Source organism: Carcharodon carcharias, chromosome 32 (genome assembly GCF_017639515.1).
Source record: "Carcharodon carcharias isolate sCarCar2 chromosome 32, sCarCar2.pri, whole genome shotgun sequence".
Lineage (NCBI taxonomy): Eukaryota > Metazoa > Chordata > Chondrichthyes > Lamniformes > Lamnidae > Carcharodon > Carcharodon carcharias.
This window is the reverse complement of record NC_054498.1, coordinates 25,242,657-25,262,745: the sequence shown is the minus strand read 5'-3', so window position 1 is coordinate 25,262,745 and position 20,089 is coordinate 25,242,657. Positions and strand designations below refer to the sequence as shown.

At 42.8% G+C, this 20,089-nt stretch overlaps 1 protein-coding gene across 3 annotated transcripts in view; it reads right to left on the bottom strand.

The window, feature by feature from the left end:
• Nucleotides 1-455: 455 nt before the first annotated feature.
• The window catches only part of LOC121271991 (semaphorin-4D-like), a 98,528-nt gene continuing 78,894 nt past the window's right edge, over nt 456-20,089 (bottom strand). For all 3 annotated transcript variants that reach the window (XM_041178275.1, XM_041178276.1, XM_041178274.1), the window contains 12 exons: nt 19,943-19,996; nt 18,564-18,662; nt 15,759-15,861; nt 15,551-15,667; nt 13,224-13,345; nt 11,548-11,723; nt 10,574-10,682; nt 8,568-8,763; nt 5,666-5,781; nt 5,369-5,529; nt 3,959-4,014; nt 456-1,134 (listed from right to left, as the gene is read on the bottom strand). In XM_041178275.1, the coding sequence (XP_041034209.1) occupies nt 776-1,134; nt 3,959-4,014; nt 5,369-5,529; nt 5,666-5,781; nt 8,568-8,763; nt 10,574-10,682; nt 11,548-11,723; nt 13,224-13,345; nt 15,551-15,667; nt 15,759-15,861; nt 18,564-18,641 (1,593 nt within the window). In that variant the 5' untranslated portion in view covers nt 18,642-18,662; nt 19,943-19,996 and the 3' untranslated portion in view covers nt 456-775. The remainder of the gene's footprint in view (nt 1,135-3,958; nt 4,015-5,368; nt 5,530-5,665; nt 5,782-8,567; nt 8,764-10,573; nt 10,683-11,547; nt 11,724-13,223; nt 13,346-15,550; nt 15,668-15,758; nt 15,862-18,563; nt 18,663-19,942; nt 19,997-20,089) is intronic.

Below are 20,089 nucleotides of genomic sequence, written 5' to 3'. Positions count from 1 at the left end.
AGAATTTTGATTTATCTCTTGATCCACTTACCAAAACATGAATAAAATAATATATTGTTTTTATTTTGGCTCCGTCTGAAGAAATCAGGCTGGTGATTGACTTGATTTCTTTCATGTGACAGTGCCATCCCTGTTGATCCCACAAGGCAAGAGCAAAATTCTGCCCCAAGGGTTTAACAAGTTAGCTCTTCTATGGTATTCACTGCCCACTTCTTGGCAATCAAGCAGTCAGGAAGCGTGCATCAATGAGTGGCATAGAGCTGGGACATGCAGGATAAGTGGAGGTGGGTTCCAGAGCCAACTTCTTTCACTAATTGAAAGAAATCAAGTCAATCACCAGCCTGATTTCTTCAGACGGAGCCAAAATAAAAACAATATATTATTTTATTCATGTTTTGGTAAGTGGATCAAGAGATAAATCAAAATTCTCAAGCAGGGACCGCATTTGTCCTCCAACTTTCTCCCCTCATGTAATAAAGTTGACAATTCATGTTCTACAGATACCAGCAGACCTCCCCAAGGTCACCATTCGCAATTTGGAACCCAAGTCACAAGAGTATTGTCCGATCACCTGGCCATGGAGGTTGGAGTATTCAGGGTAGAGCCTCATCCTGCCTTTATCTACAACACTTTACAGCAGTCAAAAAAAAAACAGAAATGGGAGTTTTGGGATTACTTCCTGGGTGGGAAAGGGAAGCTCTCAATGTGATGGATGGAAAGCTCTCCACGATGGACAATTTGTTTTCTATCTTTCCTGTTGAATCGTAGCTCAAATTCAGTGCAAAAAGAGAGCTGCGACTGTCATCAAAATAGAATATACAGCAACACTATATCTGGATAAATATATTGATGACCCACTGCCCTGAATGTAATAAGAGATATGAAGCTGTTCGTGTCCTCTTTCATTTGAATTACACATGTAGCGGCCACCATTGACTTCAGAGATGTCCCTTATGAAGAGCAGACATTCATCTCCATTCGAAGAACAGGCCTCCATCTTGTCCTGTACCTTCCATGAGTAATCGGCATGATGGGATTGCTTTGGGCAGGACAGGTACACAGGGCCAGCTCCCTCCAGAGGAAGGACGAGGTTTGTATCTTCACTGACTCCCTCTGAGGAACGGTGATATTCAACTAGGAGGGAAAAACAGAAATCATTAATTTGTTGCCTTTTTAAAGCTCTCTTCAAAGATCAGAGACTTCTGAACTGTTGAGATTCTATTATTTCGGTACTTAAATTGCTTTTTGCAAAGATTTCAGTTTGGACATATAACTCAGAGGCATAAACATTTACAAAACAGGAGGCTATTTGCCGCATCCTATTGGTGCGGGCTTCTAACTCTTTGCTAGGGCAATCCCAACTAACCCCACTGCTCTGCAACCTCCCCAGGGCTATGAACTTCCCTCAGCTTCAAACTACTCTGCAATTATCTTTACCTCAGACACTGCCTTTTTGTAAAGCATTCCATAGACCAAGAGCTCTCTGCACTATTTGTGCTTTGCATACGAACATACGAACAAGGACCAAGAGTTGGACATTCAGCTCCTTGTGCCTGCTCCACCATTTAATAAGATCATGGCTGATCTGACCTGAAATCTGCAACCCACCTACCCCCGAGAACCTATCACCCTCTTGCTTACCAAGAATCTATCCACCTCTGCCTTAAAAATATTCAAAGACTCTGCTTCCACTGACTTTTCAGGAAGAGAGTTCCAAAGACTCACAACCCTGAGATAAAAAATTTCACCTCACCCCTGTTTTAAATGGCCAGCCCCTTATTTTCAAACAGTGACCCCTAGTTCTAGATTTTTCCACAAGAGGAAACACCCTCTCCACATCCACCCTGCCCAGACCCCTCAGGGTCTTATATGCTTCAATCAAGTCACCTCTTACTCTCCTAAACTCCAGCAGATACAAGCCCAGCCTGTCCAACCTTTCCTCATAACACAACCTGCCCACTCCAGGTATTAGTCTAGTAAACCTTCTCTGAACTGTTTCCAACACATTTACATCCTTCCTTAAATAAGGTGACCAATACTGTACACGGTACTGTAGATGTGGTCTAGATAACAGAAGCAGTTACTTTTGATTTCAATTCCCCTTTCTATAAATGAAAACATTCTATTACTTTCCTTATTATTTACTGTACTTGCATACTAGCCTTTTGCGATTCACATACTAAGACACCCAGATCCCTCTCCATCTCAGAGCTCTGCAATCTCTCACCAGTTAGATAATATGCTTCTCTTTTATTCTTCCTGCCAAAATGGACAAGTTCACATTTTCCCACATTATACTCCATTTGCCAGATCTTTGCTCACTCACTTAACCTATCTATATCTTCTTTGTAGTCTTCTTATGTCCTCCTCACAGCTTATTTTCCACCTATCTTTGTGTCATCAACAAATTTGGAAACTATCCCATCCATCCCTTCACACAAATCATTGATATAAATTGTAAACTGTTGAGGGCCCAGCACTGATCCCTGGGGCACACCACTCGTTACATCTTGCCAACCTGAAAAAGACCCGTTTATGCCTACTCTCTGCTTCCTGTTGGTCAGCCAATCTTCCATCCATGCCAATATATTACCCCCTATACCATGAGCTTTTATTTTCTGCATTGATATATTTTTGTTCCTGGGCTTAAGGATGAGGGGGAAATAATTTAACCAAACCTTGTGATTGGCTGGAATGCTGGTTTTACACTCACTTAATGCCTAAAATGGCAAGTCAGATTCAGGAGAGATGTCAAACTGAGCTTCCACGCAATTTCCCGCCAAAGAAATACGTAAAAGTCACCCCCACTTTGGAGAAATTTTAACTGGGGTGGGTTTCTGGTTAAGGGTTCAAACAACTGTCAAACCTGCATGAGTTATTGATGAGCACCCCATCGGCCAGCTGGTGGAAAGAGCTCTGTAAAAATTGCAGGAGCTGGCGGCCATAAATTGGAACCAACATGTGAGGAGATCAAGGTTGTTTCCTAGGTGGGAAAGGGAAGGTCTCGGTTTGACGAATGGAATACTCCCCACTTGCCTGGGTGAGTGCAGCTCCAACACCACCATCCAGAACAAAGTAGCCCACTTGACTCCTTGATCAGCATCCCATCTCCCACCAGTGCGTTGTGGCCAGCAGTGTGCACTGTCTACAAGATGCACTGGAGCAACTTGCCAAGCCTGCTTTGACAGCACCTTCCAAACTCATGATTTCTACCACCTAGAAGGATAAGGGAGCAGATGGATGGGAACACCACCACCAGGAAGTTCCCCTCTAGGCCAATCATCATCCTGACTTGGAAATATATCGCTGTTCCTCCACTGTTGCTGGATCAAAATCCTGGAACTTCCTCCCTAACAGCACTGTGGGTGTACCTGCACCACATGGACTGCAGTGGTTCAAGAAGGCAGCTCACCACCACCTTCTCAAGGACAATTAGGGATGGGCAATGAACATTGACCTAACCGGCAATGCCCACATCCATGAACAAATAATAAAAATAGATTTCACCAAGTAGAGAAGGATTTGAAAACTGGACAGAATGTGGTGGAGGTGGCTGATATACTCTCACCCATTTAGCCATAAACCCCTCCCCCCAGGGCGAATTTCACCCCGAGGAATAGTTTATAACTGGGGTGAGGCCTCCATGTGTTTAAAGGCGAAGGAAAGCCAAGCATCATTTCATAACTTGGAAACAAAAATGGAAATGTTTAGAATTTTAAAAGTAGAAGTGATTAGCTTCCAACATTGCAAAAGTGTATGTGGTTCAGTCAGAAATGTTTCTGATCATTTTGCACCACTATCTTTGAGCTGCTCACCTAGAAACATCCACTCACAGTGTCAAAGGACTTTTATAATCACTGTGCCTGTGAGATATATCTAGAAAATGAATTGAGAGCTGAATCTGTGACCAGGGCAATGACAATGAGAATCTTGGGACTGTTTGTCAAAGCAATCTCACCTCTCTCTTGAGGACATTTCTTATAATTGCCATTTTCAAGATCTTGGATCAAATATCTGCAAAAAATATATAAAGATGATGTAAAGGTTAGTCTGCGTGCCGGGGTTGGTGAGTTTTGCTGTCTTCAATTCTACCCTTGTGAGGTTAGTTGTCGTGCAATACTGCCTTCATAGCCTTAACACTAAATAACTTCATTACACTAGACACAAGGGAGATTATTGACAGTGATAGACATTCATTTAAATTATAACTTTCCTTTTAGCAGTGCTGTCCCGATTCTCTGTGTTGTGTTCCTTCTATCGGTTCGCTTTGCTCAGCGAACACGGTTGCGCACCTATCTACTGCTGAGTGAGTTGTTAGACGAAGAGATCATTGTAAAATGAAGCACACGCTGATTCACACAAGCAATGGAGAACCAACACATGTGTGCTTCCCAAACCCATTCTAAAACGACTGATTAACAATGTAGCCTGCGCTACACAGCAATTGGGTAATATAATCACATAGTCAAACTGCTCACATTCTCTTTAAGTTGTATTGCACCTCAGATTACCACACTCTGTTTTCACACCTCTGGCATTTACAAGATTTATTTTGCAAAATGTTTTGCTTCCTGTGTTCCAACTTGCACTAACTTCACTTCATCCATCATTCCAGTATTCACTGGCCTACAATGGCTTCCAGTGCAGTAACATCAAGTTCATTCCCTCATCAGTACTGAGTAATGGGCACTGTACCAGATAATGGGGACTCTACCAGGGAATGGGCACTGTAAAAGGTAATTGTAGTGGGCAGTGCACTGGACACTGTAAAGGGTAACGGTAATGGGTATTGTACTAGACACTGTAACGGACACTGTAAAGGGTAATTGCAATGGGCATTGAAATGGACACTGAAGAGTAATTGTAGTGGACATTGCAGGGGGGTCACTATAATGGGCACTGTAAAGGGTGATTGTAGTGGACACTGTAATTGAACTCTTTAGTGAGACACAGGTGAGCTTGTGTGGGACTCAACACGCTGATGACTTTGAAAGAAGGACTCGTATTTCTAGGCCATCCCAGGATATCCCAAAGCACTTTACAACCAATGAAGTGTTTTTTAAATGTAGTCACTTTTGTAATGTAACAAACGTGGCAGTCAATCTGCACACAGCAAGCTCCCACAAACAGCGATGTGGTAATGACCTGATAATTTTGTGTTTAGTAATGTTGGTTGAAGGATTGGCCAGTGGAGAACTCCCCTGCTTTTCATAACACTAGTGCCATGGGATCTTTTACATCCACCTCAACAAAAAGAAGGTACCTCTGACAGAGCAGCACTCCTTCAGTGCTGCACTGAAGGAAGGAGAGGGTTTGAAAAAATTAACAGAAGGCATTTAAAATATAGAAAACTGTTCTCAAGACGTACTTAAGTTTGGTTGTGCTGGGGACACATTTCTTCTCTCTGGGATTCCATGCACAGTAGGGGTCTCTGGCCATAACGCAACTGGCACAGTCATCAGCATATTTTTCACACTGTGCCAGTGGGAACCGGACCAGCTCTTTGGCAGTGGTAACATACAGAAGTTTCTAAAAAAGAAATAATTAAACATGTTAATTTCACGTTTTTTTTTAAAAGCAGAAAACCAAAATTTCTCATCAATGTTACTGCTGGTTATCATTTCCAGGTCAGGATGATGACTCCCCCATTGACCTTTGCACTTACGCTTTCAGAGTCAAGAGACATTGACAAGATTGGTCCTGGCTTCTTTAAAACCTCAAGTTCTGAAATGGTGAACACTGACTGACTGATCTCAAGGACCTTCCGGATTTTACCATTTCCTGTGGGGAAAAAGAGAGGCCCAAAGTTTCAAAAATGTAAAAACAATACGAATTCACATTCCTCTGACAACCTATAGCTGAAATCTCTAGAAGAGACAAAAATCCCAATATGACAAGCTAGGTCTTGAATATCCTTAAATATTCATTTAGAATTATGAATTGAATCATTTTAGCTGATTGTATGTAATGGCAAAGGAGCAGGCTCGAAGGGCCGAGTGGCCTACTCCCACTCTTAAGTTCCTATTCTAAATTAATGACTATGAACATACAAACGAGGAGCAGGAGTAGGCCATTCAGCCCCTTGAGCCTGTTCCACCACTCATCTGGAATGGCTGATCTACTATCTCAGTAGTTTAGGTGAAGGATAAGTATTGGCTAAAACATCTTCCTCAAAATAGTGTCATGGGATCTTTAACTGCCACCTGAGATGGCGGATAGGGCCTTGGTTTAACACCTGAACCAAATATCACCCTGTAATTGTACATGAGATCAAGTTTACACTCGGTTTACAAGTTTAATCAATTTTCCATTTACTGACAAAAATAGGAACATGGGGTAGAATCTTATCTATATCAGTCAAGCTGGGTGGGGGTGGAGCCGATTGCCGCCCGCGATGGGCTATGTGCTGCCAGGTTACGCGGGCGTGCCAATTAATGCCCATTCATCTCGCTGAGGCACGGAGCCAACTCAGGGAGATTAAAAGTATAATAAAAACGTTTAAATAATAAAGTAAAAAAATTATTTAAACACGTTCCCTCATGTGCCAGTGTCGCAGGAGCTGGGACATCTTTATGAAGTCAATAAAATTTATTTATTTACTCCATACAAGCTTCAGGAAACCTCATCCTGCCCGTGGATGAGGTTTCCTGAAAAACGCGAAGGCCACTTGGGCTCTTCACCTACCCGCCAGCCTTAAGGTTGTACGGGCAGCATCGTTAACAACTTTAATTGCTTTTTTAATGGCCTTAATAGGTCATTGACTTTTCGGCCGCCGCCCGCCAAACGAAATATCCAAATGACATCGGGATGCACGCCCGACGTCATCGTGCATCATTTTACCCGTCAGCGTTTCGGGCCCATCCCCATACGCCAACAGCAATATTCTGCCCGTAGAACAGGGGGAGGCCATTTAGTCCCTCAAGCTTGGGTTCTGCCTTTTAATTACAGCATGGCCGATTGGTATCATAAAAGAATTTCTTCACATTCGCGCAAGAGTAGAAGTCAATTGCTGCCAAATTCTGATACATTCCTGGCATAAGCTTCAAATCGATAATCTTTTACAGGGGTAGCAAACTGTGTTTAATTGTAACCTGCCTCAGCATTTACCCATCACTGTGACACAATTTTGCATAAAAATGCGCCATTGTGTCACAAATCATCACCCTGATATTTCCAGGAGACCAATAATGTTCCTCTGAGGGACAGCTACCACACTCTTGTTTAATTCATTCATGGGATGTGGGCATTTATTGCCCATCCCTAATTGCCCTCGGAGGTGGTAGGTGAGCTGCCTTCTTGAACTGCTGCAGTCCACGTGGTCTAGGTACACCCATAGTGCTGTTAGGGAGGGAGTTCCAGGATTTTGATTCAGCGACAATGAAGGAATCCCAAATTTTACAGCATGAAGTTTATCCGTATAAATCATGTGGAGTCAAGGAGAGTAGAGGGAAAAACAAGACGGACAAACATGAGGGCAGTGGCAGCACAAACAAACACTATTTTCATCCAAACCCACCTCCAGGAAAAGAACTAAAATGATGAGTCCCTGTCTCCATACAGCTTTACTCACAGAAAGATCTGAAGTATTATCCCACTATCTAAAACATCCATCTGAAGGGGGACAGTGGAAGCAGATTCAGTTGGCACAATTTTGTGTCCCATGGGCAGGCGCGTGCCCGACCTGAATGGGGATAAAATTGTTCGAGATGACGTCAGGCGAATGGACCCGTGCGATACTTCTCTCGATAGGTGCACGCAAACGTTGGAAGAGCGTCTGCTGACAATTAAGTGGGCAATTAATCTCATTAACAGGCCAATTGAAAGCGATTTTTAGTGGTCCGTCCAACCTTACAATTGGCTGACGGGCCAGTTGGCCAGGAGGGCTTTACATTTCTGATGAAACCTCATCCAAGGGCGGGATGAAATCTCCGTTAGGGTTTAAAATAAAAATATCTGGAGGCTGTTTTTTTTTAAATGAGGTCTGCTTTCAGGTGCTTGATTGTGCTGCCATGACACTTTTTGCAGAATTTTTGTGCTTTCTTTTATTATTTGGGGGTCGGCAGCTGTTTGCCTTCAGGGAGCTCAGTGGAAGTGCTCACCAGCACCCGCCCTCTTCCTGCCCACACCAGCAGTGCTGAGCCTTTCTCCGGGCACATTTCAGGCTGGCTGGCCGTTAACTGGCTAACCAACGTGAAATCAGGGTCGGAGGTCGATCGTGGTCAGGGGGGCCAGTTTCCTGTCCGCTCCAAGGCCCACCGATCGCGCATGCCAGACGAGCACGCAATTCAGGCCAATGATTCGAAAGAGAATTGGATAAATACGTGAATGAAAAAATTGCAGGGTTATTGTGAAGGAGTAAGAGAGTGAGATAAATTGGATTGCAAAGAAACAACACGGACATGATGGACTGAATGGCCTTAGCTACATTATTCTATAATTCTATGATGTGCCACAAATCCATTATACTTGACCTTGCCATTGTTGACAATCAATCTGTTAGGCATCTAGTAATCTACAAATGCAAAATCAGGAATCTTCTGCACAAATCTTTAGATGGCAAGACCTACCCATGGCCAGGAAAATGACCCAGGACACATTCCCACTGAAGTCAACAACGGAATCCACTACTATTTTCTTGAAGCGATCCTCTTTCTCCATCACAAGGGGAATTTTTCCGATTGGCTGGATGTTGGTTTCCATTTCAGGATGATTCTGTATAATGTTCAGTACTATATCTGGCAGTTTTTGAGTGTCTTTGCCACACTGCAATAAGGTGGGAAGAATGAGAGCCTGTAAGTTATTTACCAATTAGGCACCTTTTGGGGTCCCACTGCACCATTTCCCTGCCCAAGGTGAGAGGCCAGAGAGCCTCTCCCTCTCATAGACAATGCTTCCCAAACTTTCTTGCCCTGTGACCCCATTTTAATGCTTAAAAATTGGTATGACCCCAGAGTGATGCAAAGGGGTAGGTGAGGGTGGGAAGAGGCACAAAGTCACAATTTACAACTTTCAAATGAGCAAAAGCTTCTAGAAAAATAATCTTGGGCACTTAATGTTTTGTAGGCTTTGTTGGAAGCAGCGATCAAGCCTCGGAGCTCATTTCATTGGGCCACACCCACCAGGCTTAGGCAAGAAAGAAAATTGTGTGCATGCATGAGAGGGCTGATGCTAGGGCTGCCCCATCTGAGTCTCTGCTCCACACCACCATTGCTGCCTAGAAGCTCGCAAACTCAACTGCTCGCGCTGCGACCCCAGGGGTCACGACCCACAGTTTAGGAACCTTTGCTCTTTTTGTTAGTAACCGATTGTCTAAGTTTGTTCTGGTAGAATCGGATACGTAGAAATGGTAGGGAAAAGGAATTGAAATTCAGGAGAAATATTTTCTGTAATATGATTGGTGAATGATGAAAGAGGAAATAACCAATTCAACCAATTAGGAAAGAGATAAGGAAGAAGAAAATTGACAGATGGGCACAGACTCAAACAAAAATTAGAAAAAATGTTAGATGAAAGATTATATTTGATTAGATTTGATCAGTTCAGTCATGTGCAGATTGGATGTTGTAGTGATTCACAATGTTCTTCATCCTCTGGATTCCGTGATGGAACCCAGATGGACTGATTAAACATCTGAGCCATAGTATTTAAATATACAATCTAGGCCAGCATTTGCAGAGCACTACAAATCAGTGATTTTTGGGTTAATAAATTCCATTGAATGCTACTGAACAGTGAGAGATATTTGTGCTGTAAGTGTATCAGACTAATCTTTGATGCAGATTGTATTTCTACAATGCCAGAAATGCATTGTAGTTGATTTTCTTTGGGGAGAAGTTCTGACTTAACTACACATTAAATGGATTTTCAAGACACTGTCCAGTCAACTGGGCAAGTGGATGTCACTAAACCGTGTATCCTCGTCACATTTTTGTCACACTTTTGTGTCAATTTTTCTGTTATAAATTCCTTTGTGAACATTTATAATGGGAACTATCTATGTAAACATGTCACAGTGTGATTACACCCTCCCACCAGGTGTGCCACTGTGGTGTCTCAGTTTGGCACCTCCAAGCCCCTCAGCTTGTAATAAATACTCCTTTGCTCCAACCAACTCTACTATGCTGTTCAAATCATTGCAAGTTTTGCTACTTAACCATGAATATCATAATTAAATCCAAGCATTATGTAAAAATAAGGACAGAGGGGGAAATTTTACGGCCCCTCCCGCCAACCGGATTTTCCGAACTCATCAAAGTCAATGGACTTTTGAATGGCTTGCTGCATTTCCCAGCTCTGACCCCTGGTGATGGGGCCATAAAATTCAGCCCAGAATGTATGACATTAAAGTGGACACATACCCTGGTCCAATTATCCCTCATCCTCCGAGCTTGATCTGAAAGACTACGTTTGTCTTCACTCCCAATGACAGAATAACTAGTGTCACAAAGAGAGCATGGCACTTCAATCCTCACTTAGTGATTAATTCATTGATTTCCCTGAAGTATTTCAACTACATGTCCTTATTCAGATAAACTCAACATGCCCAATCGACTAACAGTCAGTAATTTCTTACCGTGCCAGGTCTGGGATCAGGAATATCTTCGGAGAAACCTTTGAATTTGGAAGTTCTAAACACATCATTAATGTCCTTCACGGAGTAGGTACAAATTGCTGTGCCATTCCTGAAAAAGACAAGATATTTAATGAAATGTTCAGGTTAAGAAAGAGAAATCAGACAAACTGCTTTGATTTTCCTGCAAGGTAATAACATCGAAGACCTAAACCTTGGTTTTTTTGACTAGTTTTAATAAAATGTTCCCCATCTCATTTGAACATTTTAAAAGCTATTCCTAAACTTTTGAATTCTTATCCCAAGGTTGGAATTTGATATTAGAATGCAGGATGGGAATCTGATTCAGCTTCATGGGCAGGGGAGCTCTCTCTGACATCGCACTCAGGCAGCCTCGCGCAGTGTACGAGTCCACACACTAGACATCGCAACCAACTGCAGTCTTGTCCCCTCTCTCTCTAAGGCCACACTACAGCATTAATCCAGAGCTGGCTACATATTAAACGGTGAGACTTTATCACCCTCTTTCCCCATTCCTAAATCTTTGTTTCACATTTTTCTCAGGGAGAAAGTGCCCTTTTAACCATGTGACAAAGCCCACAATGTACTTCCTGCAATGAATGAGTTGTTCGTGGGAGAAGTCACTCTCGTTTCAATCTGTTTAAACCCACATTGCTTACACACTTTTCATGTTGAATGCCGCATGCTTGTTTGGATTCTAAAGACATTTTGTCCAACAGAGTGTTATAATACATTTTTATTTGTCAACGCATCATTAGCCTCAATGGTTGGGAAAAGTGAAGCATTTTTTAATGGGCAAGTGGACTGAGGATGTGACTGTGTGGAGGTGAGAGGTGTGGGGAATGGGATCAATAACTTGAGCAGATTGTACTATGTTGGGATGAGTCTGACTTTAATGAATCAGCTTTTTTATTTTTCATTATGTCCAATCCATTTTGCAATTCTTGTGGACTCACCAGTTACTTTTGAAAATTCCATAAATTCTGTCTTCACTGTTATTTGATTTAGCAACATAGACATCTTGAATCCGGTTGAAATGCACGTGATCAGTAGGAACATTACACAGCAGTCGTGCTTTCAGAAAGGTTGCCCACTTATGTTGCAAGCGCTGTCTAGAACCACCTTTGTCATCCTTGAGAGAAGAGAGATCAGAGTCTGTAACATTCCATCACATGTACAGTGAACCTATTAAGAGCAGTGGAATGGAAACCTGTCTATCACTGGAGTGATCAGGACGTATGTTCCTAATGAGTGAGCACTTAGAGCCACCTTCAACCTTTGTGCTATGACATCTGTGAGCACCTCATGCATTGAATTGTGGGAGTACAGGGTCAGAGTTTTACAATGTGATCTGAGGTTACACGACAATGTGTGAATACAGAAACCCCCTTGCTGCAGTGTACCTTCCCGTGGGGTGATTTGTCATTTTGGTAGATGGTGACCACTTTATTCAACCTCACGTACTGAATTGACCCACAAATCAAAAACAGCAGCTTGCATTTATATTGCACCTTTAATCAAGTGAAACATCCTTCACAGGAATCACTACCAAACAAGAATGTGATTCGGGCAGAGTCAAAAGGGAACATTAGAGCAGATGAAGAGAAGGTTGTTTGAAGTGGTAAGTTTTAAAGAGTGTCTTTAGACACAGGAGGAGATGTGAGGAAGTCAAGGGAGTTAATTCCAGAGTTTAGGACCAAGCCAGCTGAAGATACAGCTCTTAATGGAAATGTGGGACGGACCTGCAAGAGGGTAGAATTGGAGAAACATAGAGGTCTTGGAGGGTTTTGGGTTTGGAGGAGGTCGCAGAGATATGGAGGAGAGGTGACGAGAGATTTGAAAACAAAAATGAGAATTTTGAAGGATGATCTTGGAGGTTTATAGGGCTGTAGGAGGCTACAGCAATAGGAAGCCACTCGACGTTGCATGTGGAGATGGATATCTGACCTGTTGGTGGCTCAACAATGAATAACTCATACCGAACCAGAGCCTCAGAAAATCTCAGGTTCCAGCTGTGATCGGTGCTGAGGTATTTGAGAACAGCTGGGCATGATGGGGGTGCTTCGAATATCTTATCACCTGTGGGTTAAAGAGGAGACAATTGACTGCGACTTCTGCTCTGGATCAGACAATGGCTCGGACTGGAAGGGAAGGAGCTTGGCCGAGGACAGGTTTTACCTCAATGTTATTATTTTGTGGCTGTAGGCTCTGCCTTTCGAAGCCGAATACTGCTTCTTGAATTCAGTTGAGACAATTTCACTGCCCAAACAGGAAGGAGTTCGGGACAGATCACCAACAGAGCAAAGATGGATCTTGAAACGCTTGACACCTTTATAAATTAGGTGGACGGTCCAAGTCACTAGCAAAGGAAATTAATCTCCAGCTGTTTCTACAACAAGCCCCCAATCCGCAACATCAGTTGTCCCCCTGATCAGTAAGATGAACACCAGTGTTGGGATAGAATATTCAAGAGGGTGGCCTATAGAATATTGAGAAGAGACAGCAACTAGTGCTGTACTCCCATACCTCAGGAAAATGTGACAACACGTTATAGTGAAGCTTCATCCTGATGTATTAAACATCCATCCGAAAATGACAGCAAACCACATCACTATATGTTAGACTTGCCCACCTTACACACTCGGGCAACTTGTGACATCCAGGGGTCAATGTCTAGATTTTTCTGCATGTTTTTTTCCCTGAAGAACATGAAAATCTGGTCATTCATCGGCGACATTCCTACAAAATTAGGATCTAAACAGAAGCAAACAGGAATATTGATTAATAACATGGACACTTGGCAAGGATGGTCTGAAGCAGATCAGGCAGCACATCTTAAATTGGAAACTAGGAACACAGAAAATAAAAGACAGCTGAAAGTCTGTAACTAGAGGTTCAGATAGATAGAGTTGCATTTATATAGCACCATTCATTGCCTCAGGACATCCCAAAGCTAATTTTGGAAGTGTAGTTACTATTGCAATGCAGGAAACATGGGTCAATTTGTTCACAGTAAGCTCTCACAACCAGCAATGGGATAAATGATTAGATCACGTTTTAGTGATATTGGTGAAGGGATAAATATTGGCTAAGACACTAGGAAGAAGTAACACCATTGGATCTTTTACCTATCTTTTATCCATCAGAGAAGGTAGTTGAAAGATGGAACTTCTGATAGTGCAGCACTCCCTCAGTACTGCACTGGAGTGTAGCCCAGATGATGCGTTCAGGTCTCTGGGGTGGTCTTGCACTTAGGGGGTCCAGCTGACACTCTATATAATTTAAAGCTCCCAAGTTTTTTCTATGTTGTGATTTTGCGCAACCCCCCCCAACATGCCCGGGAAAGTTTTCAATCTTTCTCTCCTATGAGTCTGTGCTCATTCACTCCATCAATGATAATGCAAAGCTTTCTGTGTTGCTTTTGGTCACATCAAAATGAAGGGGTTGTACCAAGATTACAGAACCTGTGTTCTCCCCATGTGAAGCTCCCATTGCGGAATTTTATGACCTCATTATGGTGGGGTCGGAGCTGTAAGGTGAGCCGTTCAAAATTCCACTGACTTTCGGCAGGACTGGAAAATCTCATCAGCGGGAGGGGCCGTAAAATTCCACCCAATGTGTTTTCATTTGTTGCTTCTGCTAATCTGTGACTTGGGTTTATCCTTGCTCTGCGGAACCCTGGCTGCGCCTGGCACTGCACAGAGTGGAAACACGACGCACAAAATAGCAGCTAGACATTTAAAATACAAAACAACAGCATTGGTTATTAATAATTGGTAAATGAAAGGAATCGAATATGCTGCAGTGACCTCACCCTTCTAAAGGAGAGGATCTGTTCCTGTTGAGCTGCTCCAAGGTCCTCTCAATGTCACAAGTTGAGCAATCTAATCTGCCCCCAGAACAGTCTAACAAATTTAGCTGTTAACTCAGTGAGTTATACGGACCGAGGAAACGTCAGGTTGGCTGATTTGGTCTGTGCTCAGTTCACTGGTTAAAGTTCGGGGTTTTGAGAATGCTACAGCCGGCTGAGCGAGGTGCGATCATGATGATTATTGAGTCAGGGAAGCTACCCTGCACCTGTTGGCTCCACAGGACTTACTTCCGGCTGGAAAGCTGAGAGGCACCTGAAAGATCCTGATGCTGCCCAGCCCAATCCAGCGAGGGGGCCAAAAACGAGCCTTTGGGCTCTCACTTGCATGTATAAGGACCCCACTGCCTGCTTTAGATGGCCATTAGGGATGCCAGGAAAAACAATCCAACCCAATTTCAGTTCAGGCATTTGACAGGCATCCTTATGGTGCAGGACATTAGGCCTCCAAAATCGGCCCTCATAGCTTCAATACTATGCCTGTAAAATGGGTGTAATGGGGTCCACTTCTGTCTCAAGAGTGTAGAATGTTGCCTTTAGTTATTAGCAATGAGAAAAAGTAAACAAATACCAAGGGAATAGAAGTCATTCCTTTGTTTTAAATATAAGCAGAAGTTCAAAATACAGAAGACCATGACTGTATCACCATCATATGTTTCTCTATAACTCAGTGATTAAATAAAGTAGGAAGTGTGACACTGAGCCACAAAAGATTTAATCTCAAGTCCATGTTGAGGGATGTGATCTGAACCAACATGGTGATGGGTTGGTTGTGGGGGAGGGCGGGGGAGGCGTGGGATACGAGTGGTTGGGGGGGGTGGGGGGAGTGGATGTGGTGCTGTTGGGTATTCTATTGGCCTCAGTATCCCTGGGAAGGGAACTCCCAACCAATTCCCAGGCTTATTACTCCTGATATATCCTGAACCTCAGGTGACAGTCATGGAACTGATCCCACAGCTTTCGTGATAGAAAATTGGAGATGGGGAAGAAAAAAAAATCGCTACCCTGCCAGAGTGATGGTGGGAAAGAGAGATATAAGCAGATTGAAACATTTAAAGAGAGTGGCAAAAAGCAATTGTGTTCACACTTACCCGTCAGCCACTCATCAACAGAAAGTAGCCATGACCCACCAGCTTCCTGCATAAACCCCCGAAGGAGCAGACCATGTCCATTCTCATATACAGGTGCTGCTGAATAGAATCTTCCTTCTGTAATTAGAAGTCAAAACACACACACACACTGAGTAAGCTGCCCCTTGGTCTCTAATGGATTCTGAATTTGAATTGCAAGAGGTCTTACCTTCAACCAATGAAGTGAAGCCATGTTTTGGGGTGAAGGGACATACACCTAGCCCTAAGTGACGTCCTCCTCCATTGATAATTGGGGTCAATTCATTGTTTAACTATTAAAAAAAAAATCACAGTTGATTGGTATTTTTATTCTCTAAAATTAATGGATGATCTCATGTAACAGAAACAATAGTGCAAGAAGGATTCTTACTTAAATAGAAAGAAAAACGTGTGCAGAGTTTCTGTCTTGAACATACTCAGTGATTGAACTTCCACAATCCTCTGGGGTAGAGAATTCCAACGATTCACCACCCTCTGAACAAAGAAATTCCTCCTCATCTCAGTCTTAAATGGCCGGCCCCTTATTATGAGACTTTGTTCCCTTGTTCTAGACTCACCAGCCAGGGGAAACATCTTATCCACATCTACCCCATCATACCCTGTAAGAATTTTGTAAGCTACAATGAGATCACCTCTCATTCTTTGGAACTCTGGCAAATACAGGCTCAGTTTCCTCAATCTCTCTTCATAAGACAATCCCACCATCCCAAGGATAAGTCTGGTGAACCTCTATTGCACTCCCTCTATGGCAAGTACATCCTTCTTTAGATAAGGAAACACAATACTCCAGGTGCAGTCTCACCAAGACTCTGTACAACTGCAGCAAGTAACTGCAGACAATGGTTACTAATATAGGTGAGCTATATGATATGTGATGTGGGGAATAAAGAGTTAATACAATTAATACTTCCGAAGTGAGTGATATTAATGAAAGTTGTCTCTCTTGCTGTATTTTTCCACCACAACCCTACACATCTGTTGTTGTTTCTCTGTATTTGTACAGAGATGAAGTTACTGTAGCTGGTAAGCCTGAGCTGTTTTTTGCTTTTCTTGCCTGCTTGTCAGTGAGAGTAGAACAGTATGTGTTTACGAGGGATACATGAAGGCCATGAGCAGACAAAACATGCTTAAGCAAACGGCTAGCTAAAACTGTACTGTATGTAAATGTATGTTATTTTAAATGCAATTTTGAGAGATTCTGCAGCTTGAATCTTTCCCCTGCATGCTTGTAATAAAAATTACCTTTCTCTGATCAACTCCAGTCTCAGAGTGGCATTTGTCCCCCAATGATATGTTTACTATAATAGTCAAATTATATTCCTTTGATATAATGTCAGGCATTTTAGATGCGTAGCCATACAAATGGGTGTTTGGCAAATTAGTTTTTTTTTTAAGGTGGAACACTATTATCATTATTAGAATGTCACACTCCAGTGGCACATTTCAAAGGCGCTTATCCTATCAAAATGCAGGTTTGCAAATGAATAAGATGGAAGTAAGAAATTATTTTAAATATTTTCTTCATTATGAGTCTCTAGGTCTCCCTGAAAACATACAAGGAAGATGGTTGTGGATGTTGGAAGTCAATCATCTCAGTCCCAGGGCATCACTGCAGGATTTCCTCAGGGTAGTGTCCTAGGCCCAACCGTCTTCAGCTGCTTCATCTATGACCTTCCCTCCAACAGAAGAGGGGATGTTCAATGATGATTGCACAATGTTCAGCACCATTTGCGACTCCTCAGATACTGAAGCAATCTGTGCCCACATGCAGCAAGACATGGACAACGTTCAGGTTTGGGCTGATAAGTGACAAGTCACGTTGGTGCCACATCAATGCCACGCAACAACCATCTCCAACAAGAGAGAATCTAATTATCTCCCTTTGACATTCAGTGGCATTACAATCGTTGATCCACCATTATCAACATCCTGGGGGTTACCATTGACCAGAAACTGAACTGGACAAGCCATATAAATACTGTGGCTACAAGAGCAAGTCAGAGGCTAGAAATCCTGCAGCAAGTAACTCACTTCCTGACTCCCCAAAGTCTGTCCACCATCTACAAGGCATAAGTCAGGAGCATGATGGGATACTGGATGAGTAAACTCCCAACAACACTCAAGAACAAAGCAGCTTATTTGATGGACACCCCATCTACCAATTTAATCATTCACTCCCCCCATCACTGACACACAGTAGCAGCAGCATGTACCATCTACAAGATGCACAGCAGCAACTCACCAAGCTTCCCTTAACAGCACCTTACAATTCTGCAACCTCGACCACCTAGAAGGACAGGGGCAGCAGATGCATGGGAACATCACCACCTTCAAGTTCCCCTCAAAGCCACTCACCTTCCTGACTTGGAAATATATCGCTGTTCCTTCACTGTCGCTGGGTCAAAATCCTGGAACTCCCTCCCTAACAGCATTGTGGGTGTGCCTACACCACAGGGACTGCAGCGGTTCAAGGTGGCTCACTAATAAGTGCTGGCCTTGTTTGTGATGTTCACATCCCAGAACAAAGAAAATCAGCAGAGTCCAGCCTGCTCCCGGTTCTCTATCCCTACTGCCCTGTGGCCCGATGATAGGAGATATGCAACAGGACAGTATCCAGGCCATTTTCCAGCACTTATTGGTCTCGAACCACAAGGCCTCTAGTAGCATGTCTGAGAAATGCCAAATTGGCCAGTCAATGGCTCAAACCTGAAGCCCACCACCCTGTAACACATGAGGGGGTAACTCTGATGCTGGAGAGACTAGCTGCCCTATATGTAGTCCAACCAATCAAAGAGGCAAAACATAGGCAGGTGGCCCAACCTCACCAGTTAATTCTATTGTTCAAATTGATAATTGCCCCCAGTATGTTTAAGCTCCATCCATGTCGTTACTGTACACGCCATTGACTGAAACTTTAAGATGAAAGGCACAGTTAGGAGAATTACACTTTGAAATTTATTTCAAACATACTTACAATCAGCCAACATCGTGGTTCATGGGCATGGGTTCCACAGAGAAGAAGTTGAGTTCTGTTGAACTTTTGCAGGACCATTATCGCATTCCCACAGTAACCCTGGAGTTAAATAAAGGTTATGAATGCTTAAATATTGTTAGGGAACCGCGACAGCGTACCAAGATATACATTGAAAGTGATTTCGTTCAGAATGTATCTCGAAGGTTTCTATATAATATACAAAATGCCTCAGGACCCACATACCACAAAGCTTCTAAATGAACCACCCCCACAATTCCAACAGGAATGTCCCTGCAAATAGTCCCAAAAATAAATGGGCCTTTGTTTGGTGTGGGGACAGTACCTCACTCCAAATGAGGTCACTGACAAAACCCAGAAAATCCTCAGAGTCTGACCCGTGGGAAGAAAGAGATGTTGGAACTGGGGCTCCAGATCAGGTCCATGCAATTTTTACAAATATTTTAAAGGCAGTTTCTGGGGATCTGTTCTAGCTTTTCAATGGGGGGGGGACGGGACGTGGGGAAGGGTCACAACATCCCTCCCAAGCTGAGCACCAAATGCTGCGTTTTGCAATATCCTTAAATAAATGGTGTCCAGGATGAATCCCTAGTAACACAGGTTCTTACTAGCTCCAGTCAAATGAGGTGTCCTCCACCAACCCCACATCATCCAAAGGTGGCAATGGTGAAGGTCTCTGGCAGGTAAGGACCTGTCACAAGTGCAAGGATTGCAGCATGACCACAATTTTGGTGTCCTTATGTCTGGCCCTCACAAATCATTCATTCCCACATCCACTTTTGCAATAAAAACTGCCCACTACTAACTGCTCCATGAAGTGGTCTGGCATTGCTGGATCACTGAGGAGGAGGATTGCCAGGAACCAAGTCATATTTCAAGAATGGTGCAAAAATGGCAGTTCTGATTGGAAAGCTAGTTTATCACACAGGAGAACATTTCTTCTTAGTAGTAACAATTAAACACTAATAGTCATGTGAAAGTACAGAACTTGAGTATTGCTGTAAAAAGAAACATGTTGAAGCTTTTCATCTTGCATTCATCAGGACATTTGCAAGAATACCAAATGTAAAGGCAACAGCAATTTATACTCCATATGAAGAGAGTGCTTATTCATGAAGTATAAATTGTTGTTCTCTTTACATTTGGTATTCTTGCAAAGTATCCTGATGAGTGCAAGACAAGAAGCTTCAACATGTCTCTTTTTCAGCAAGACTCAAATTAAATGCTAGAGAAAAACAGCAGCAGTTGCATAGATACTTGATTATAAAACCATTAGAGAGACTTCTTCTGGGAAAGACCTTTTAATTATTGAGTTTCAACAAAATGAAATGAATTGAAGGATTTTTCGGGTCAGAACTCACCGAGTTCCTCTGTCGGCATTTTCTTTTGGATTCCGAATCAGCAGGCACTGAGATCTAGAAGGTAAAAAGATAAGAGTAATGACTGACATTGGGCAAAACCCTTTAACATTGATAAGTAACACAGCTGATTGTACTCCTTTGTTTCAC